Raw genomic sequence first — 23,697 nt, forward strand, 5'->3', positions numbered from 1 at the left:
AATAAATGCATTCAAAACCCTGAAGAAAGCTTTTGTGTCTGCTCAGGTTCTCAGACATCCGGATCCTAGGGTACCGTTTGTTCTTGAGGTAGATGCTTCTGACGTCGGTGCTGGGGCTGTCTTGTCACAAAAGGACCCCCAGACCCACCGCTTACATCCATGTGCCTTTTTTTCCCGTCAGTTCTCATCAGCGGAAACCAACTATGACGTGGGAAACCGAGAATTGCTGGCAATTAAATGGGCCTTTGAGGAATGGCGACACTGGTTGGAAGGCGCTGCACACCAGATCTCCGTTATAACGGATCATAAGAACTTACAGTATATACAGTCAGCCAAACGTCTGAACCCCCGACAGGCTCGGTGGTCGCTGTTCTTCACTCGGTTCAACTTTATTATCACCTATCGTCCTGGTTCCAAAAATATTCAAGCGGACGCCCTGTCTAGAAGTTTCCTGGCACATCATGCTCCGGTCACCTGCTCAGAGCCTATTGTTCCTGTGTCTATGATTCATGCCGGATTAACTCAAGATTTGAGCTGTACCTTACAAAGGTTCCAGAGGTTGGCTCCTGATAACACTCCGGCAGGATGTTTGTTTGTCCCAGTTCATCTAAGGAAGACAGTCCTTGCTGAGGCACACAACAGTCGGACTGCTGGGCATCCTGGAGTCTACAAAACACTGGAAATCCTTTCCCGTACTGTATGGTGGCCGTCTCTGTCTGCTGACGTCAAGAGTCACGTCCGGTCCTGTGAAGTTTGTGCCAGGAACAAAGTTCCCAGGACTCGCCCGGTAGGTCAGTTAGTTCCGTTGACCGCCCCTGGTAAACCCTGGACCCATCTGTCCATGGACTTTATAGTCGATCTGCCACCCTCTGCGGGACACAATACCATTTGGGTCGTGGTAGACCGGTTCAGCAAGATGGCACATTTCATTCCACTCACTAGGCTGCCTACTGCTCGAGATTTGGCAGTTTTGTTCATTCAACACATTTTCCGCCTCCATGGACTCCCTACAGACATCGTCTCCGATCGGGGTTCCCAGTTCATAGCGCAGTTCTGGAGATCATTCTGTACCCTCCTGGGAATCAAGGTCAGTTTATCATCTGCATACCACCCTCAGTCAAATGGGCAGACTGAAAGGGTTAACCAGTCCTTGGAGAAGTTCTTGCGATGCTACATATCAGAGTTCCATGACAACTGGTCCTCCTTGTTGCCCTGGGCAGAATTTGCCTGTAACAACTCCTGTCACTCATCCACGAAAACCTCTCCGTTCTTTTGCAATTATGGTTTCCACCCCAGATCTAACTCTTTGTATTCACTCCAGTCCGTTGGTATCCAGGAGATCCGTTCCACTGCCAGGGATCTCAGAGTTGTCTGGAAGAAAGTACATTCATCTTTAAAACAAGCCTCACTTATTGCAAAAAAAAATTCGGACCGACACCGTACCCCCTGCTCCCTTAAGGTTGGCCAGAAAGTCTGGCTGTCTACAAAAAATATCAGGCTCAGACAACCTTGCAAGAAATTGGGCCCTAAGTTCATCGGGCCGTTTCTTATCATCAAGCAGGTGAACTCCGTCGCATTTAGGTTAAAAATTCCAGGCTCGTTAAGAATTCCAAACACCTTTCATTGTTCTCTATTGAAGCCAGTGCTTTATCCTGGTCAAGCCCAGTCTTCAAGTGTGCCTGGGAGAGGTTCCAGTGGGCCACAAAAATTCGTGATTCAAAAGGTCCTTGATTCTAAAAATGTTCAAGGACAGGTGCATTTCCTTATACAATGGAGGAATCGCGGATTAGAAGAGCGATCTTGGGTTCCGCGGAGACAACTCCATGCCCCAAAGAAACTGAAGGAGTTCTTCAAAAAATTCCCTAGGAAACCAGGATGTCGGGGTCCCTCGACCCCTCCTCAAGGGGGGGGTACTGTTACGAGCCGCGGCAGTGCCCAGCCGCCGCGACTCACTCACCCGCGTCCCGGCCGTCGCCATGGCGACCGGGACGTCATTTCCGGCCATAACCCGGCCGTTGCCGGGGCAACCAGCAGACGCTTCAGAGCTGCGTCCCGGCAATAGGAGGAAGCCGGGCGCAGCGATTCTACAGCCTGTGGGCTAATTAATAGGGGCAGATCATAGGAGGCAATTACAGGCATTAGCCTGCAACTGTGCAGGCCAGGGGCAAGCCCTGATTGGCTCTATTAGTGACTGCTCTATTAACCTGCAGGAGTGTGTTCAACCTGTGATTGGTTCAGCTGGGTATTTAAGGCAATGAGGTCTGCTGCCTCATTGCCGGTTATAGCTTCTGTGCTCCAGTCTGCTGACCTGCTTGTTCCAGTTCCTGTATCCTGTATCTACGTTTGACTTCCCGTGTATGACCCTTGGCTTCGTATTGGACTTCGCTTGTGTTTCCTGTGACCCTGATCCTTGGCTTGTTTACCCGTTCTGCTACTTTGCCTGTGACCTCTGACCTCAGCTTGTTCATCATTACTGTTACCTGCTGCCGGCCTTTGACCTCTGCGTGGACCTGACTCTTCTTGCCTGGGTTCTCCCCAGCCGGTACACACTTCACGACCCTCTGTCAGTCTGCAGCCCAGTCTGTCCCCACCATCAGGGGCTCCAGTGAACACCTGACTGGCAGAGTAGACTCCGGGTTGTGTTGTGCCGGCTGGAGGGGTTCCTAACAGTGAGCAGCAAATTTTAATTAGGCTCTATTGAGAATTGCTCCATGAATATATTCAGAGTATTCGTCTACACATATTGGAGACACTAGGAACAAGTGACAACTCTGATGTGTATGAGGTACTTTGTGTCTCATGGAGTTCACTTTTTCTACTCCTAGTGAATTATTAGTCTGCATTCTTATGAACATTAGTTATGCCCACAAGATTCTGTTTTAACTGAGTAGACAACAGGTGCACTCTTGTGTAGGTTTATTTAGCCTAAGTGGTTACCAATTTAAAAATGTTTTATGCTATGCTGTACTGTACATAGCATAGTTTTTAAATATGATTCTTGGATGCTCTTTTTTCCTGCAATGTCATCTCCTGTACTTTTCACATGTGGAGGTCTCGTTGGTGACAGCTGTATACTTCAAGATTCACTCATCTTTGAAATTAGTACTGAGAGGCATTCCTATTTTCTAGTCTGGGAGTAATGCATATAAAGCTGCAGTCATTATACAGCCTGTCAGCCATGGAGGAAATGAAAATTCAGTTTTATTTTTTCCTTAAAGGTAGAGACTGTATCAGTCGATAAACTCTAAATTATCATAGTTTCATTTTGCGGGAAGCCCTAATGATTTCATGAATGATATGTATACCTGTGCCTTGCTCCAATTACCCTTTGACCAGTGGTGTATCTACAATAGGTGCAGGGTGTGTAGTGCACTCAGGCCAGTGAGTCTAGGGGGCCCCTGCACCAAGAGTTATACTGCCACAATTTGAATTTGTTCTGCTTCTGGATGGACCATAGTGCATACTTGCCCACTCTCCCGGAATGTCCTGGAGACTCCCGAATTCCGGGTAGGTCTCGGAGACTCCTGGGAGTGCAGACCATTCTCCCGCATCCTGCTCACTTCCTAGTGAAGTGGGCAGGATGGAAATCTCCTTGACGGGATGCACAGCAAATTGCATAATTTTGGCCCTTGGGGATGGGGCCAAAATTACGCGATTCAGTGAGCCGAGCCCTCCTCCATCCTCACACTTCACATACCCACTGGGATCTCCCGGAGTGGTAGAGTAAAAAGTTAGGAAAAATGCCCTGGTGAAAGCAGAAGCTTTATGTAGCTGATGACCACACCCCTCTTTCTACATCATTCAGGTCAGTGCTCACTTGAAGACACTAAGCAATGGTGGTGCATTTCTGAGCTGACTCCTCTCCTTTTAGCTGCCTGGCAGGACTAGATATATCACATGACAATTCACACATAATATTTGAGTAGATCAGTGATGGGCAACCTGATATACTTCAAGGGCCACGTATGCAGCCCTCCAACCTTCTGAAGAGCCAAACTTTACCCTTAACTGAAGAAACATCCTCAACCTCTGCACATTCACATCACTCATGACAAGATGCCCCCACATGCTCCTCACTTGCTCAAATATTTCACCACATGCCACTCAGACCTCCCACTTTATCCTAAATTGCCCTAAATGCCCTCAAACTTAGGCCTTCAGACTCTACATGTACTCCAAAATTCCTACACATGCCCCCCAGACTTCTTAACATGCCAACCAGACCTCCCCACATCACTCGGACCTCCTCACATGTCATTCACACATCTCCAGATGCCCACAGACCACACCTCATGTCTCTTAGACTCCCCACATGGCAGTCAGGACTCTACCACCTGCTGCTCATGTTCAGTCTTATTCTCTGCTTTATAACAAAGCATAGAAAAAAAATCAGATAGGTCGCACAGAACTGAGGCTGCAGGTGAAGCCAATTAAATAATCAACTTTGCGATATAAATACATGGCTGAGTATCAGAAAGTAGGGACATTTTGTAAATATTACAGAGTTTGCAAGCCAGTAAATTTAAATTGTCTGAAGATGGTCAACTATGAATAGTTTCAAAACATGATTGCGGGTGGATACACATGAGAGTTTGTTTTGCACCAGTGACACTTGTCAGTATACACTAGCTTTCCAAACACTTGAGCACAGATCAGGGATGCTGTTTGTATCACATGTGTGTATCCACCAGGTCTGGATCGCTTGAGGTGATATTGCAGTAATATTGTCATCCATTGTTTTTAAATTGAAGCCAGGAGGGTTATGGGTAAGGATCGGGGGGGGGGGGGGGGGTCCAGATCCAGGATACAGGTGGGGACTGAAGCTCCATTAATCCCCCCTTCTTTCTCTACAGGAAGTCCAGATCAGCTGGAAGCTAGTTCTGGCTGAAAAGCCTGAAAGGTGTTAATACTGGGAGTGTCAATTAATCATCTTGGTCTTGCACCTTAATTAACCTTAGTATGTCCCCATTATCTCAGGTTGTATTCAGCCAGGCACCTTGGAGTCAGTCCAGCAGAGGACCAAGGGATGTATTAAGTTGAGAAAGGACAGCCCTGTAACAGCCCCTTTTGACAGACAGCCATTCTCAGAGGATCCCACTATCTAAGGCCACCCCTGACCCAACCCCTGGAGTTTGGTTAAACTGCAGGGTATAGAGGAAAGAATGAGAGCCAGGGGAGTTTGTTGATCTTGTTGCTTTCATCCTGGGAAGAACTCCAGCATTGAAGTCTAGGCTTCTGATGGACTGAGCATCCTGCTGGGACATGTGCAGTTTAGAAGAACACTGTGGCTCTTGTTATTTGGTGAGCCTGACAGGGAGACCAAGGGCTAGACTCCTACTATGCTGATAGAGGAGAGATTGTCAGGCTGAGTGGCCAGGATTCAGCAAGTCAGGAGGTGACTTCTCATTACCGCTTAGTCTAACTCACCACTTGATGATCAATTGTCACAATCAAATTTATCTTCAATGCAGAAGCCACAGTGGTTGAACTATTTACATAGGCCTCAGTGCCTTTTGGTCTCCAGAAGATTGGCTGCACTTGTATAACTTAATGAGTAGTACAGACAAACTGTACAATAGAAGTTAATTCACCTGAAACTGATGTTTTAGCAAAACCTTAGTTAGGAATTTCCCATTAGCACAATAAACAAACTTTGAGTTCTACTATTTATTTATTCATTACTCAACACCATTACCTATATCTATCACAGAACACAAGCAGGTAGTATTAAAATAATTTATTATCATTAATTTGTTATCCCTATTAAAAGCTCTAAAGGGCAAGGTGGCTCACCAGCCATTCAGTTATGTTATCATACTGCCACTTCTACATTTCCACTTTAATCACAATAATACAGCCAGGGCAAGTGCTGAGGAGGGCACAGATGCAGTCAGATTATCACCCCTCCTGTTGAATTCGGAGCCTATCTGAGCCCTAGTTCTATTTCTTGCGGCACTGGTCTCTGCCTGCTACCTATTCTGAGGGGGAGAATCTTTGCTTGTTCTCTCCCGCTCCAATGCTCCTGCTCTCCACCCCTTGCTGGATCCTAGGCGACAGTCGGGCAGGCCCCCTAACAGCAGCAGCCACTCCCTATTAGGATGCAAACTCTTATGAGCAAGACCCTCTTCCCTCCTGTCTCTATATCTATTATTCTGCTCCAACTTCACTACAATAGCCATGGCTGGAGTTTCCGAAGTCTTGGTATTGTTTATTGTTCAGTACTGTTTCACCCTGTATAGTCTACTGTTTGTACTGTGTTCGGCGCTGCGGAAATCTTGTGGCGCCTAATAAATAAAGGATGATAATAATAATATTACAATGAGGCCATAGATGCTCAGGATCATAAAATTTCATCCATAGCTCATGGTTCTGTGCGTGGTCCTCATGCTGCTGTTGCTACTTTTGATAGATATATATACAAACGCACTCACTCAGTGGCCCCTTTATTAGCTACACCAGCCATTTATGCAAATATTTAATCAGTCCACCTCAATTCATAAAAGCATGTAGATGTGGTAAAGAGGTTCAGTTGTTCAGATCAAACAACAGGATTGGAAAGAAATGCGATCTAAGTGACTCTGACCATGGAATGATTGTTGGTGCTAGATGAGGTGTTTTGAGAAACTGCTGATGTCCTTGGATTTTCATGCATAGCAGTCTCTAGATTTTATAAAGAATGGTGTGCAAAACAAAAGACATCCAGGACCTCATTTAGAGTCGGACGCAAAGTCCGTTTTAGGCGCATCCAACAAAAAAGAAAGCACCGTATCCGCCTGCATCTTGGACACTTGCGCCTAAAACAGACTTTGTGTCCGACTCTAAATGAGGTCCTCAATGAGCAGCAGTTCTGTGGGCAAAAACACCTTTCAATGAGAGAGGTCAGAGGGGAATGGCCAGATTGGTTCAAATAGCATGGAGCAATCAGCTGTGAAAGCAGTATTCTAGGCGGTATGGAGCAGGAACTACTAGACAAACTTTACATCCTTTCAGGTGTAAAGTACAGACAAGTGGGGTGAAACCCTCTCAATGACTCTTTCTTGTCTTAACCTCCAATACGTTCTGTGGGTGGCAGGATTTCAATTTAGGCAGAGGTTTAGACATTTACCACTCAGGATCATATGGAACCATTGAAGTCCATGCTTCACATGATGAAGAAGCAAGACTTCCTAACTTCCATAAATTTAGAGGAAGCTCAACCTCAATTCAGCCTGTTTACATTTCCAAGGACTCTCATCTTATTCCACATCTGCCTCCCCTCTCAGTCAGACTCTTCACTGGCTCCCTCTCCGCTATTGTGTCCAGTTGAAACTTCTTACCCTCACCTATTAAACCCTAACCCAAACCTCTCCCCGCTACAACTCAAACCTCATCTCCCTCCACACTCCATTCCACCCTCTTCGTTCTGCCAATGACTGTTGCCTCTTCTCCTCACACTCTCTATAAGACATCTCCCCTCCTTTTGAACTCACTCCCTATCCCAGTCATGCTTTTTACCTCCCTCCAAAGCTTCAAGTGGGCTCTTAAAATCCACCACTTCACCAAATCTTATCAGCTCTCCTCCTAACTCACACCTACTCCCCCTGCCTCACCCTCTGTTTAACCCCCATTTGTTTGTCCCTTACTTTAGATTATACGTTCTTGCAAGCAGAGCCCTCTTCCTTTGTGTTCTCCTACCTCCACTTTCATTATCAATATGCCTATGCCCTCCCACACCTTCTTATTGAAGGCCTATGATCCTATTTGCTGCATCCTCTATATTGGACACAGGCTCAGCTAGTGCTGTTTTATATTTCACCTTCTGCCCATGCTTTATACTTTTGGGAGAGGTTATCCCACCTACCTCCTCAGTGCTGGTTACTTTGTTCTGTCCATATCGTAGTACTGTGCCTTTATTGTCATTGTAGTGATTTGTCTTTAATGTTTTGCTCTGTACTTCTATGTTATGTCTTACTGTATATTCTCAGTACGATGCTGCAGACCACTTGTGGAGAGTAATAAATAAAGGATAATAATAACCTTCTGATGGTACACACACTAAAAACTTCATGCTTTGTACTTTGCTTTAATTGTTAGAATAGCAAAGTAAAGTATAACACAAAGTTCCACTTTCTTGTGACCCTGAGGCTAAGTTAACAGAGATATATCTGTATCCCTAGTCACCGGCCAACTTGTTCAGCATCAGTCACACTGCATAAGATACAACTCTGGCTTAAACACTTTACACTCCTCCCACAGCCCTAGCTTGATGGACAGGTGACACTCCTACATAGCCTTTAAAGAGGAGATCTCTTCAGGTGCTCTATTTGATTAGACTTACTGCAGACACACCATTTCAGCCGTTCTTACCTGTGGAAAAAGGTACCACTAAACCACTGCAAAATATGTAAGTTAAATCACACTCTATACTATTATTTTGCCACACATATGTCCTGCATCTGTGTATCTTTAAACTAGATGCACTGTTGTACAAATGTGTAACTCTGTCTACAGCCCTGACCTGCAGAATGTCAGCTGGATATCTAACTCCTTTGAGGTCTGTGGCAAACCACTCCCTTTGTCACAGAGTCAGTCTCTGGCTGCCATGGGCAGTGTGTCACGGATCTCAAACAGAAGTACAGCTAGGAGTCATGGATAGGTGAAAACACTCTGTGTTTATTTGCAGAGAGGTATTGACAACAAGTAATAAGGAGCAGTGATAAATACCAGGTTCCAGCTGATGCAGAAAGTAGCATGAATGTCCAGAAACAATCAGGTAAGGACAACAGGAAATTACATCAGGATTGGACAACAGGAAAGGACAACACAGGATGGGACAACAATAACCAGCAATGACTGCTGGGAGGAACAGGTATATATAAGGGAAATGAGACACACCCAGGTGCATGAGATAATTAGTGAACACACAGGTTAACTCCTTAAGCACAAGAATAATGCACAATAGCAGCACCTCTGGTGAAAAGAGGTACTGCTGGAACACAAAATAGAAATACAAATAATAGAGTCCAAAAGTCCAGGAGGCAGGTTGTTACACAGTGTTGGACTGGGGCATGAAGGGCACACAGGGGGAATACAATGGTAGAGGCTCACCAGAGGGGCATAACCAAACCACTAGAGGGGGTAGGGTAAGCCCACGAAGGACAGCTAGCACCATAGTGTAGTATATAAAGAATGCAGTGTGTATATAAAGAGTACACAGTCTTGACCTGCCCCTTAGATTGGGCAGAACACTCACTAAAAATCGGGATTGTCCAACCAGAATCTGAACATTTGATAGACTATCCTGCTCTCTCCTACCTGTTCTTGTCACTTTCACCACCTGTGGCTGCTGGTTTCTTTATTTGCGGCTTGTCAGTATCCTGGAATGTTAGGGGCCTTATTTGGGAAAAAATTAAGAAAATTACAACCAGCCGTGGCTCTAAATCAATAGGACCCACGATTAATACTTAGGCCTTTCTCCAGCCCCAACATTAAAATAATAGTATTCCCATTTAATAAATAGGTCTATATCCCTCCAATCAACCCCAACATTAAAGTAATAGTATTCCCATTTAATAAATAAACCTATTTCCCTCCCTCCAAACAGCCCCAGCAATAAATTAATAGCATTTACATATAATAAATATACCTATTTCCCGCAACCGTCACTGGCATTAAATAAATCATATTCACATTAAATAAAAAGAGCTTGTGCTCCTCAAACTCAGCCTCACATTCAATTAATAGCCCCTAAACCCCCCCATCTTAAATTAATAGTCCCCACTATAAAATTAAATTGCCCCACCGTCACCCCACAAACAAAATAGCACCCATTAATTAGCCACCACCTACCACACACACACACACTACATTGCCACAAGCCCCCTGTGCCATCACACACACACACTACATTTCCACAAGCCTCCTGTGCCATCACATACACTACATTGCCAAAAGCCCCCTGTGCCATTACACACACATACTACATTGCCACAAGACTCCTGTTCGATCACACACATTACAGTGCCATAAGCCCTTTGTGCCATCACACACATTACTGTGCCCCTTCGTCACCATGCTGTGCCCCCTTATGATCACACTGCGCCTTCTATGTTGCTTTTGCTCCCCCCTTCACCTGCCCCTCTTCATCACACTGTGCCATGCTGCTTTTGCGCCCCTTCATCACACTGTGCCATGCTGCTTTTGCTACCCCCTTCATCACACTGTACCATCCTGCTTCCCACTTCATCACACTGTGCCATCCTGCTCCCCCTTCACTCTGTGCCATCCTGCTTCCCCCTCCTTTCATCACTCTGTGCCATCCTGCTCCCCCTCTTTCATCACTCTGTGCTATCCTGCTTCCTCCCCATTCATCACTCTGTGCCATGCTGCTTCCCCCCCCCCCACATTTCATCACTCTGTGCCAAGCTGCTTCCCCCTTTCATCACTCTGTGCTATCCTGCCCCCCCTTTCATCACTCTGTACCATGCTGCTCCCCCCTTTCATCACTCTATTCCATGCTGCTTTCCTCCCCCTTTCATCTCTGTGCCATGCTGCTTCCCCCCTTTCATCACTCGATGCCATCCTACTTTCCCCCCTCTTCATCACCCTGTGCCATGCTGCTTTTGCTCCCTTCATCACACTGTACCATCCTGCTTCCCCCTTCATCACACTGTCCATCCTGCCCCCCCCTTTCACTTTGTGCCATCCTGCTTCCCCCCTTTTCATCACTCTGCGCCATCCTGCACCCCCCTCTTTCATCACTGTGCTATCCTGCTTCCCCCCCTTTCATCACTCTGTGCCATGCTGCATCCCCCCCTTTAATCACTCTGTGCCATGCTATTTCCCACCCTTCATCACTCTGTGCCATCTTGCTTTCCCCCCCATATCATCACTCTGTGCCATCCTGCTTCCCCCCCTTCATCACTCTGTGCTATCCTGCTTCCCTCCCTTTCATCACTCTTTGCCATGCTGCTTTCCCCTTTCATCACTCTGTGCCATCTTGCTTTACCCCCCTTCATCACTCTGTGCCATCCTACTCCTCCTCTTCATCACTCTATGCCATCCTACCCCCCCTTCATCACTCTGTGCTATCCTGCTTCCCCTTTTCATCACTTTGTGCCATGCTGCTCCCCCCCCCTTTCATCACTATGTGCCATCCTGCTTTCCTCCCCCTCTCCCTTTATCACTATGTGCCATCCTGCTTTCCTACCCCCCCCTCCCATTATCACTATGCATCATCCTGCTTTACTCCCCATGCCTCTGTTCCTTTTCTTACCTTCCTATTTGCTTCTTTCCTCTCCTCTCTTTTCTTCTCTTCTTGTCTTGTCTTCTGACTTCTTTCTTGCTTGTTGCTCTCTGCGCCACTCCTACTTGAATGTCGGACGTGATGTGATGTCTTCATGCCCGTCATTCAGTGCGAACGGAGCAGAGAGGAGGAAGGAGGGGCGCCGGCACCGCGGTCATGTATTATTTTTTTTAAGTACCCGTCCACCCCACCAATGAAGAGGGCAGCTATCAGGTGTTGGGCCCACCGGGGAATACCCCGGCTCCAAGGCGGGCCAGTCCGATCCGGTCATGGGTGAGGTGGCATATGAGATACCTTCAGCTGGTTCTGCTCACATGACTACAGAATAAAAGCAGCTGCGCACAAACATTCTGGGTATGAGGGCAGAAGACAATGTGGTAGAGAAAGTTCACAGTACATCCAGGGGAATATTTATTGCACAAACAAGTTGTTTAAATTATCGTCCAGAACAAGTTTAATGACAACAACTCAGAACATCAATGGTGGTCATCTGTGGTTTGCAGTAGCTTAGGTTTTAGACACTGTGATCAGTTCTACAGCACCAAGGACAAGCTCAGTATCCAAATCTGGATGCCCTTTTTTTTAGAGATTGAGCAGTTGCAGTTGAGATGCAAGGAAATCTCGGACAAGGTGACTGAAGAATTTCTTCAAGCTAGAAAATAAAACTCTTCTTCTATTTATTATAGGATTTGGAGGAAATTCATTACTTGGTGCAAGTCCAAAGTTGATAATCCTGCTTCTGCTAGCATTATGTATAATCTTGATTTTCTTCATGCTGCCTTCAACAAGGACCTTGCACACACCACTCTAAAGGTTTATGTATCTGCGCTTAGCGTTTTTATAGACACTAGATTAGCGTCTGAGTTTCTTATTTATCGATTTCCTTTTCCGAGCAGTAAATCGGGCTGAACAACCTGGGTTGTTGCTCGGGTTTAAATCTTCAAGCTATTAAGTTATCAATGAGTTGGATTTAACTGTCAACATTTTAAAAATAATTAGCATCTAAGCTGTCATCTAAATCCATCCAGTGGAAGGTCCAGAACAGGCTACCTGTGTCAAAATTCTGCCAAGCATACAGCAACAGGAAGTCCGACTGGGACCCCAACCACTCCATTAGGCTTCCCAGACCAATTGCCACCACTCTGTGAGGTTTTCATCCAAATCCATCCAGTGGAAGGCCCAGAACAGGATCCCCTGGTCAACGTTATACCCAGCGTACAACAATGTGAGGTCCGAGTGGGACCTGAACACCCTAGTATGTCTTCAGGGATCCATTGTTACCACTCTCAAGTTTTCGTCCAAATCCATCCAGTGGAAGGCCCAGAACAGGATCCCCGGGTCAACATTCTGCCCAGCATACACCAATGTGAGGTCTGAGCGGGACCTGAACCCCATAGTATGTCTTCAGGGATCCATTGTTACCACTCTCTAGTTGTCGTTCAAATCCATCCAGTGGAAGGCTCAGAACAGGCTCAAACTTCTGCACAACATACAGCAACGTGAGGTTCGTCAGGGACCCTAACCCCACCCTAAAATCTGGCCAGGATCCAACTGGACCACCTTGAGTTGGGTTTTATGCCAATCGGTACATGGGGTGTCCAAATGCATAATTGGACAGACAAACAAACAGACCATTGATTTTTAAATATGAGATGCAAGCAGGGTCATCTGGCATTATGTGGGTCCAATCTGTAATGTGTAGCAGTTTCTATAATTTAGCAAATTATTCAGTAAATAAACCAAAAATGCTATTTAGAAAATGTTGTGTTGTCGCAAGCTTTCCTTCCAGCAGACAAATAATTATTTACAACCCAAAAATGATATATTCAATATTTGCTGTTCTGTCGCTTTGTCACTATGTGGTCTAATAGCTTACTTTTTCGCTACGAAATAACTATGTAACATTCGGCAGCTTTACTTTGAGAGCTGTGGAAGATATTCACGAACAAACAAACATACAAACTTCAAATAAATATATAACTATATATATATATATACCCAATGCATACCGGTGCTCAATGCAATATTGACAATGATATCAATGTATATTGTCCATTTACACCAAACACCACTGCCTTTTTAAAAGACGATTGCTTCCTTCAATGTACCGAGTGGTTAGTCCAAGCAAAGCGAACATCTAGAGAAAATAGGGAACAGAGGTACAACGGTGCCGATCCACTAATGGATTTAAAAGTACAGTCATGGCCGTAAGTTTTGAGAATGACACAAGTATTGGTTTTCACAAAGTTTGCTGCTTCATTGTTTTTAGACCTTATTTGTCAGATGTTGCTATGGTATACTGAAGTGTAAGTGTTTATATTGACAACTCCATTAGGTTTATGCAAAGAGTCAATATTTGCAGTGTTTTTGAAGACCTCTGCAATTCGCCCTGACATGCTGTCAATCAACTTATGGGCCACATACTGACTGATGGCCACCCATTATTGCCTAATCAATACTTGGAGTTTGTCAGAATTTGTTGGTTTTTGTTTGTCCACCCGCCTCTTGAGGCGGGTGGACAAACCCGCATTCTGGAGTATATGCAAATTGGCATCATGAAAACTGAGGAAGCAGACTTTGTGAAGAATAATATTTGTGTCATTCTCAAAACTTTTGACCATGACTGTACTACACTATCTTTGGTTTCCTTGTTCTTTGTTTCTATTTGGCACATATTGCTTATTGCTAATTATATGAGTGCCTATTGACATGGTGGAGGATAAACAGTGCAGGTATGATCGGTCTGAGCGCTGGAGTTTGAGGTCAGTCCCAGGAGTGGCTGCTGCTACCTGTCCCTGTCACCTCTACGCCTCCTCATTCATCTGAAACAGCAGTTCAGGTTAAGTGGGAGAGTTGTACAAGTGGAAGTGGAGTTGTTGAGTTTTTACACTGGTGCATTTATATCTAACAAGTACCTATTGTAACACTAAGATATACAGCAGGAATTGGCAACCTTTTTCTATCAGTGTGCCGGATAAAATCTAGTCAAGTCCAGGTCTGCGTGTGTATAAAACATAATTAAATGTAATATATATATATATAAATATATATATATATATATATATATATATATATATATTACATTTAATTATGTTTTACTTTATGATGCTAATCAGGGGTGGGCTGGCCCAAAGGGCATCGGTCCCCCGGGCCGCTCCGTCTGACCCATGTTCGGGACGGCTCCCCCCCCCCCCCTCCCGTGAATGCACTTTTTTTTAATACTTACCTGCGGCCGCATCGCAAAACATGATGCGGCCGCCTGTGCGCCCCCCCGGGCTGAGATTCGCCAGCCCGCCTCTGATGCTAATATCATAATATTAATAGTAATGGGACCGACAAATAAACATTCATGTTAAGCAGTGCCCCAATTCATATCATGCCACATAATTGTACCCCCGATTCATAGTAAGCCACATATTTATGCCCCCGATGCATAGTATACCACATATTTGTGCCCCCAAATCACAATATGCCACATAGTTGTGTCCACAATTCACAATATGCTACATATATGTGCCCTCAATTCATAATATGCCACATAGATGTGTCCCCAATTCATAGTATGCCACATAGATGTGCCCCCAATTCATAATATGCCACATAGATGTGCCCCCAATTCATAGTATGCCACATAGATGTGCCCCCAATTCATAATATGCCACATAGATGTGCCCCCAATTTATAGTATGCCACATAGATGTGCACCCAATTCATAATATGCCACAGGGCCGTAACTAGGGCTGTGCCATAGGGGCGACCGCCCAGGGCGCAGCGCTGAAGGGGGCGCAATTTAGGAATATTTTAGGTTAATTTGGTTAAAATTGAGGGCTAGGGGGGCGGCATTTGTCTTTCTCGCCCAGGGCACTAGAATTCTAAGTTACAGCTCTGATATGCCACATAGGTGGTTTCTGCAGCTAGCATGTGTGTGCTCAGAATTTTGTTGGTGAGTCTGTGTTGCTACAAGGGATCTCCGAAGTCGTCCCTGGTGGTCTCCACATCCCCACAGAACAGCTGAAGAAGACTTGGGTGGAGGCACCATCTGTGAGTAAGAGAAGCAAACACAAATAAACACTATGCACCATAATACTGTTCCCTAATCATGAAGAAATGGGTGATACATATAGATACATAAATACATAGGAGAACACTTTATGATGTTCTCATGCCACATAACACCATACTTTGAAAAGATGCTGCCTTCTGTGCAGCAGTATAACGCTCAGTAAAATCCCAGCAGTTTGCAGAAAGCTGTTGTTATGCTCTAGTTAACTTTCTGGACCCATTGTTGTATCATTCAGTGTAATTTGCAGTCAAAAGTTTTATTCATTGAAAGTTTTTTGCATTGTATCTATTGTACAAGTGCTGTTTAAGTTTTTCAAGGAGTTGGCCCATATAAGTTCTAAATTTAAAAAAATATAAAGTTAAAAAAACACAAAGTGAAAGTATAGGCGAAGGAGGATTAATGGGATGTTAAGTACCACAAAATACATTAAAGACCCCATATTGACAGCACTGCATTATATGGAATATAGTAAATTAATAAACTATATAGTGCACAGGGAGGATGACACATGCTGCATAATCAGCTGTAATTATAATCATTGGTTTTATATTTAACTATTTAAATGCCTACTGCCTTGCATAACATGATCCTCCTACTTTGAAGACACTGGAAAATCAATAGATGGGCTGGAGAGGGCAGGGTGCAAGGCCAAAAATAGCAGCAGTTGTAGGAGGGTCAGCAAAACATATTAATGTGGGGAGGAGAATGGCCTCGTGCAGCCATATAATTTTGCAACTAGCACTGCTATGTAGGCAGAGTATTAATTGCAGTGCCAGAACTTTGGGAGTGCCTCAAATAGTTCATAGAACTGAAAGCATTGAGGTGAAGCCAGATCATTACAGCTATGTGGTTTTCCTGAACTCTAACCAATTTTGTAAACTTGTGAAATTCTGAGTAGTATGAACAGTACTTAATATGGAATTATTAAAATTATTTATTTCTTATGCTTAAGTATTATCTCATCTAAGTGCAACACTAAGCATGTGGCTTCTCGGTGTACCGAAGGAGGTGCTTCCACGTTTTATCATTGTTCAGAGTTTGCACTGTTGACATCTCCTGCTATCAATTTTTGGTACTGTGGAAATCGTTTATTTTGCCTTAATCTGGCTAATGTCTTCTATAATATTGCCCAGATATCAACAACATCATTTTTTTATATAGTGCCAGCAGATTCCGTAGCGCTTTACAATTGGGATATACTTGCTGCTTTCTTACTATTTATATGAGTTTGTTTTTATTTTATGACATTTTAGTGATTATTATTGTAGTCGAATGGGACAATGCTTTAATAGCAGGTTGCTTTTACTTTTGGCCTTCTTCGGCCATGAATATCCATTGCCCATCATGTGAGCAACAGCTCCAAAAAGGAAGTAAGACTTTAGTGGTGTTAGGCAGATACTAGGGTGCAGTAATAAGTAAAGAGGTGAAGACAAAAGTCAAAATAGTCTTCAAAACATGGTTCCAGTTCCAATGAGCACAGAGACATATATAAATCCTAGATATGGTAGAACTGCTTGCAGATGTTATTCAGCATATGGCAGTTAGGTATTGCCCTCGAAATTAGTTTGTGTCAAATGCCTTAAAAGAGGTAATAGAGACAGAATTTCAGGTTGTGGATTAAGGAACTCTCAGGGGTATATTTACTAAACTGTGGGGTTGAAGATGTTGCCTATAGCAACCAATCAGATTCTAGCTGTCATTTTGTAGAATGTACTAAATAAATGCTAACTAGAATCTGATTGGTTGCTAATAGGCAACATCTCCACTTTAGTTTAATAAATATACTCAGTTTAGCAAATATACCCCTCAGAGTTTAAAAATATATCGGAAAGAGGTCTGGATCTCATATTAATCCAGATCAGGAAAAGATTTAAAGACCTTCAGAAGATCCCGAATGTTTACAAGCTGCCCCTTTGTGGCTTCTGGCGATAAAACGTCAGAAACCTTTACCATGATTTCCCCCATTAAATAAATCTGGTTCAATTTTCCCCTCCAAAAGTAATAGAAAGGAAGGATGTTATGATCCAGTATTTAAACCAATCAAGCTATTCAGTTGGTTCTAAAACAAGATATTTTATTAGCTTATATTTATGATAGTTAAAGAGAGATTACAGACCTGTACTAAAGAATTACAGTAAAAAAAGTAGAGCATTGGGACTCCACCATTACCAATTTTGTTAATTCAGCAAAAGGGGTTCCAAACTGATTATTACTTGAATGACATTCATTTGATTTTCTCTAATGAAACTGTCTTCAATCTCACTGTAGTGCTGTTAGACCAATGTAACACTTCGCAGTACATACTTTTCTGGTGAATCAGTTACAAAAAAATGACTTCCTAACAGAAAAGTCTGAGTAGAAGACAAGAGAAGTGCAGAGGAGGCTACAGATGTCTGTGAGGTAAGAAATGGTGAGATATCTTTAAGACATCATCCTAAAGGTCAAATAAGGCAGATGACACCACAGAAGAGTACACGCTTGTTTTCTGAAAAAATGGAGCCATGTTTATTTGTCAAAAAATTCCTGTGGAAAAAATGATAAAGATGGCTGCAGAAGGGAAGAATACAATTAGAAGTACTGCAGATATTCGGCTGCAGGAATGGATTTTATTTACATCAATTACTAGTATGAAAGACCAGGGGGCTCATTGTAGAATTTTTTTTCCATTTGTTGAAGGGTCAAAACTCCAGATGCAGTTGAGAATATAAAAAAACAAGGTGGTACAAGCAGCATAAGCTCACAGAGACAGTGTCAGACAGAATTTAGAGGACTCAAACATATCCTGAAGGGATGGGAGATGCTGGAAATAGACATGAAGGCAACAAAACAGAATCATCATCGTCAAGTTATTTATATAGCGTCACTAATTCCACAGCGCTGTAGAGAACTCACTCACATCAGTCCCTGCCCCATTGGGGCTTACAGTCTAAATTCCCTAACATACACACACAGACAGACTAGGGTCAATTTTGATAGCAGCCAATTAACCTACTAGTATGTTTTTGGGAGAAAACCGAAGCACCCGGAGGAAACCCACGCAAAGACAGGAAGAACATACAAACTGCACACAGATAAGGCCATGGTTAGGAATTGAACTTATGACCCCAGTGCTGTGAGGCAGAAGTGCTAACCACTAGGCCACTGTGCTGCCCACAGAATAACAAGGCTCCTCATTTTCTGTTAAAGTCATGGTGCCCAAGCTGTAACGGATGGATAGACATTCCTTTAAAAGCAATAAGAAAGTCTACGACTATAAAATATTACAGGATCTGAGAAATACTCATCATCATCTATTTATATAGTGCAGTGCAAAAAAGTTTGTAGCATAGATCCATTATAGCCTATTCGCAGTCAAGAGTCTAATGCAGACATTTTAGAATCTGCATTTACTGTTAATATGGTAATATCAAGCCAGCTTTCTGCTCCCTGTACTAACTGTATAAGCTATAATGTTAGTTGTGGCTGAATTGAATCTGCCCCTATCAATACATTTTTTCCAGACAAAGTGATTCTAAGGGGGAATTCAATTTCCCACAGAGTTACGCTGCGCTAAACCTATTACCTTTAATACGGTAAATTTTACCCTGCTTTCTGCAAAAAGCCAGCGCTGAAATTACCGTATTAACCGTAATATCGGTATTAGTGCGCAGGCTGCGTTACTGCCGAAATTCCCCCCTAAGACTGGTGCAGTATTGGTAAAAAAATAATGGGTCTTCTATTGGGGACCTGAAAGTGCCAGTTATGATGGGGACCCCATCCGCCTTACCACAGCCCCAGCTGAGCCAGATTATGGTCAGAGAAAGTGACTGTGCTGTCCTATAAAAGTGACTGTGCGGTCCTATAAAAGTGACTGGGTGGAGCAATAGCAATCACAACCCTTCTTGAATGCTCGCTTTTCCCAAAGCTGCCTGCCTATACACTATGCTGCATTTACACCTTGGCAAAGCTCCAAGAAGTGACCATACCGGTGCTCAAAATTTCTCTCAGCGGCCCTGGACATAGCTAGAGATGACAGAAGGCAGAAGAAAATCTTTGCTGTCAAGAAAGGATCCAATAGCTTCTTTGAAAACAATTGCTACTAACTTTCAGATGATTAATCTCTGATACAAACTGACAGAGAAAGATCTTTCATCAGAAGTTGGAGCCCAATCAACAAAGGGAGTGGACACATCTTTGTAAATGTGTTTCTCTGGAATATCTGTAGGAAAAATAATTGGGCTAAGTTTAACACTGTTCTAGAACATTATAAGCTGCTACTGCATACCTCCAAACTGTGCCGATTTTTGCAACAGTCCCGATTTGAGGGAACTGTATCGCGATCAGTACATTTGTCCTGACTTGCAGGAAGTTGGGAGGTATGACTCTGCTCAACATGGTAAGCGGGGGTGCAGGAGGTAGGGGGTAGTGCAGCACTTCAGAAGTGCTAGACATGCCCCTGAGGGTGTGGACACATCATACCCCCTTTTCAGAGGAAGTGTGTCCTTGTCCCAGCTTTGACACTTCATACGTTGGGAGCTGTGCTATTACTTTGGAGTCTATCTTCAGAAAGTAGGTCTTACGTTCCATGTTCTACCAATAAATCCTGTTGTTCGACCAGTGGCGTAACTACACATTTTGGTGCCCTGAGCGAGACAGGGCACCAGCGCCCCCCATCTAAGGAGGGGGAGGAGGGAGGGAGAGGAGAGAGAGAGAGATTAATTTACCAGAGTTTGATGCTTGTCCTTAACTTCCGCCGTGGAACGCAAGTTTGCATTCCAAATGCCGAACTTCCTGGCAGTGGAACGCACATGCATTCCAGGGCGGAAGTTAAGGAGTGAGGCATCAAACTCTGGTTAGTTAATCTCTCCCTCTCTCTCTTCTTCAGCCCTTAAGTGGAACTTAAGGGCTGAAAGTATGAAGGCAGGTAGCGGGCGGCTGCTGCGCCCACTTGGCTTTGTGCCCTGGGCGACGGCACCGCCCGCATCACCCTCGTTACGGCCCTGTGTTTGACCAGAAAATCTGTCAATTTTTTAATTCAAAATACTTACTGTATCTTTCTTTTCCTAGTGTCCATCCATATCAGCATATCTTCCCTCCCATAACTGTGGAACAGGCTACAATGAATGGAGCCTGAACATTATTGTTTTAGAGGTCTGTCTTAATTAAACGAAGGTAAGAATGATGTGAGTACTCTGTACAGCGCTGCGGAATTAGTAGCGCTATATAAATAAATGGTCATGATGATGAATGTATATCCAGGGCCATCTTTTCCATTGGGCACGATGGGCAGGTGCCCGGGAGCCCCACGGACAAGGGGGCCCCATAGGCAGGGCTCTTAATTAGAATAAATAATCCTGAAAAAAAAGCCTGCAAAAAAAACCTTCAAGGGTCACTGAGCAAGTCCATCTATCTATCTCTATATATCTATATCTCTATACATATATATATATATATATATATATATATATATATGTAGGGGCCCCGGTGCACTGCTTTACCCGGGGGCCCATAATGTTGTTAAGATGGCCCTGTGTATATCCAAATAAACTTGATATTTCAGCTCTCTACTGCAAAATATTTGGATTATTTTGAAATAAATTCATGTTTAGTGTACTAATATTAATCCACTAAAGCTAGTCTGCTTTGTATCATCATTTAATATTTAAGTGAAAAGTATTCTAGAATGGCATATAAAAAAATGATGGGGCATTAAGTGTGTGGACAAGCAAGAAAAAAGTTTGTGGCGTGGGGTCCATAGTTAAAGCATATCGTTTTGTTAATTAATATATCCTTTCAAACTAACTTAATAGGATATACCCCTTAAGCATGTCTGTCTAATCAATGTGCTAAGAGTAGATCCTTGTAATTTTCTGTGGCCTACAGTGTCGCAACTTGTGTGAATAGGACAATGGCACAGTGATATGTGACACAGCTGCAATTATGGACTGTAATAGCAGTCTTTAATTTGGAGGGCAGTTTTGCCTTTAAACACGTTTTAAATTTAGCTTGCAAAGTCGCGAGTAGCACAAATCGAAGTATAATACATTTACCTAGAGTTAAGGGGGGATTTTCCAATTTTTGAACTTATTTTCACATTCATTACTGCAGCATAGTTCTAAATATATAAACAAAGGTATTTAAACCTTAAAATATGCCACTGGAAATAAAGGCAGTCAGTGGATGCCCACTTTTGTTGTGGAATTATATTACGTAAATTAGGGTCATGCAAGCAGTATGCGGTATGATCCAAATGCGACAGTAGTCTGTGCCTTGAACTGCATCCTTCTGAGTGCTGGATTTACCGCTAGGGAACCTAGGAGCTTGCCTAGGGCCCAACGGTCCCCAAAGGGCACGGCTGGGGGTTGGGGCGCCAGCAAAGAAAATAAAATATTGTGTCCGAGGGAGGAAATTTAAAAAAATAAATAAAAAAATCACATTATTGCAGCGGCCCCCGGCAGCCTCCTCTCCTCCTTCCTGCTCAGTTGCGTTTCTCTGAATGTCTGGCGTGACGTCATCACGCCTGACGGCATATTCAGTGAAGACTCAGAGAAGCGGAGAAGAGTAGCGTGTGCGACGGGGCAAGAAAGAAAACAGAACAGAAAATGAGAAACCAGAAAGAGGAAAACAGAAGAGAAGAAAGCAATAGAAAGGTAAGCAAACTAACGGAGGCACAATGGCACACTATGAAAAAGGGGAAACAAATTGTTCCCAAAAAATTATGAAGGGGGACAGACTTGTGAAGGGGCACAGACTTGATGTGAAGGGGCACAGAGGTGATGTGAAGGGGCTCAGAGTTGATGTCAAGGGGGACAAAGTTGATATGAAGGGCACAGAGGTGATGTGAAGGGTCAAAAGTGACAATGAAGGGGCATAGTGTGATGATAGAGGGACAAAAGTGATAATGAAGGGGCACAGGTCAAGATTGTGAAGGGGCACATGTGATGATGGAGGGACAAAAGTGACAACTGCTAGGTTGCTTCTAGGTACCCAAGGTTGTTGCTGCTAGGTACGCCCCCAACGATGCAAGCCACACCCCCCAATGATATGGCCACACCTCCTTTGACTGCAAGCTGCTGATGCGCGGCAGAACATAGCTTTCCTTCTACTCTAGCTATAGGGGTATATGGTATGCTAAAAAAACATAGTGCTCTGGAATGTTTCAGGGAGTGGGCCCCCAACCAGTATCTTGCCTAGGACCCCATGAGGTCTAAATCCGGCTCTGATCCTTCCGTTTTGTATAACCTGTACATTTGTAAAAAAAAATCTGCAATTAGCAAGCATCAATCATGGCATCCAACGTACAGAAGCCCCAAAAGTTACTCTTTGGGATACGACCGGATTATTTCCTAGCAGTTTGCGTTTGCTTCACATTTATATTAGCAGGCACAAAGAACATAAAAATATGGTAAGATAATTAAATGAGTGGCACAGTCTGATGAGCCAGCCTGGGACCATGCCTATTTGGAATTTCAACAAATCCGGGCCTATCTTAAAACTGATGACAATATGTGCAGTACTTTAAAATAAGCACCATCAATAATGTACAGTGCTATTCTTCTTGCAACTGTCCCCTATAAACTTATACATAATTGCCCAGTTTGCTTCTATATTATACATAGATGTGCAGGTAACTACATATTAATGTGAAGTGACAGATGGAATGATCAGGTATTTTTTACTAATATCTTGTGACTAATAACAAACAGAATTCCCTCTGTATTACCACTAATTACACCTCCCGGATGCTGAGTTATTACTATGAGCCACTCGCTGACTGCTGCGCAGTACTGTAGAGGTTAAGCCTTAGAACGCCCTGCCCCTCCCTGATTGGTCAGACGAGACAAAGCCTTAGTAACGGAGCCCGGCCGGGGATTGGCTGGCGGTTACCAAGACGTGCGACTTTAAGACAGCGGAGAGCTAGTAGAAGAGGCTGGGGGAGAGGCTGAGAGACCCGGGGGGCGAGAACGGCAGAGATCGAGGCAGGGGGAGAGGACGGGAGGGAGACGATGGGACAGGAGGAGTAATCTGAGAGTGTAACGGGACAGCTGGATGATCTGGGGGCAATGCCAGGAGTAGGAGCGATCTCCCTGTGAACTGGGGATGGAGAATCAGGAGCTGATAAGCGCAGCGGAGATTATCAAGGGTGAGCGGCTGCGTACTTTATATATTATATCTGTGTGCGTGCACTGCTGTACTTCTGTCCTTCCCTTATACATTGTCTGCAGTGCATTATATTCACGCTGTATAGTCCATACAATGGTATATGTACTAGGGTAAGCTGTGATCCTTTGTATTCTATTTGCACAGTGCCTCATGCCATAAGTCTATTTAAATGACACACACTCTATATAAACCTTCCTTAGTCTTTGAA

General features: G+C 43.9%; 1 protein-coding gene across 4 annotated transcripts in view; it reads left to right on the plus strand.

Annotated features, from left to right (window-relative positions):
• The first annotated feature begins 23,266 nt into the window (after positions 1 to 23,266).
• The window catches only part of CDC14A (cell division cycle 14A), a 79,651-nt gene continuing 79,220 nt past the window's right edge, over positions 23,267 to 23,697 (plus strand). For 2 of the 4 annotated variants that reach the window (XM_075182539.1, XM_075182542.1), the window contains exon 1: positions 23,267 to 23,469. In XM_075182539.1, the coding sequence (XP_075038640.1) occupies positions 23,427 to 23,469 (43 nt within the window). In that variant the 5' untranslated portion in view covers positions 23,267 to 23,426. The remainder of the gene's footprint in view (positions 23,470 to 23,697) is intronic. The other 2 variants (XM_075182540.1, XM_075182543.1) reach the window with 1 other exon arrangement.

This window comes from Mixophyes fleayi, chromosome 8 (genome assembly GCF_038048845.1).
Source record: "Mixophyes fleayi isolate aMixFle1 chromosome 8, aMixFle1.hap1, whole genome shotgun sequence".
NCBI classification, from domain to species: Eukaryota; Metazoa; Chordata; class Amphibia; order Anura; family Limnodynastidae; genus Mixophyes; species Mixophyes fleayi.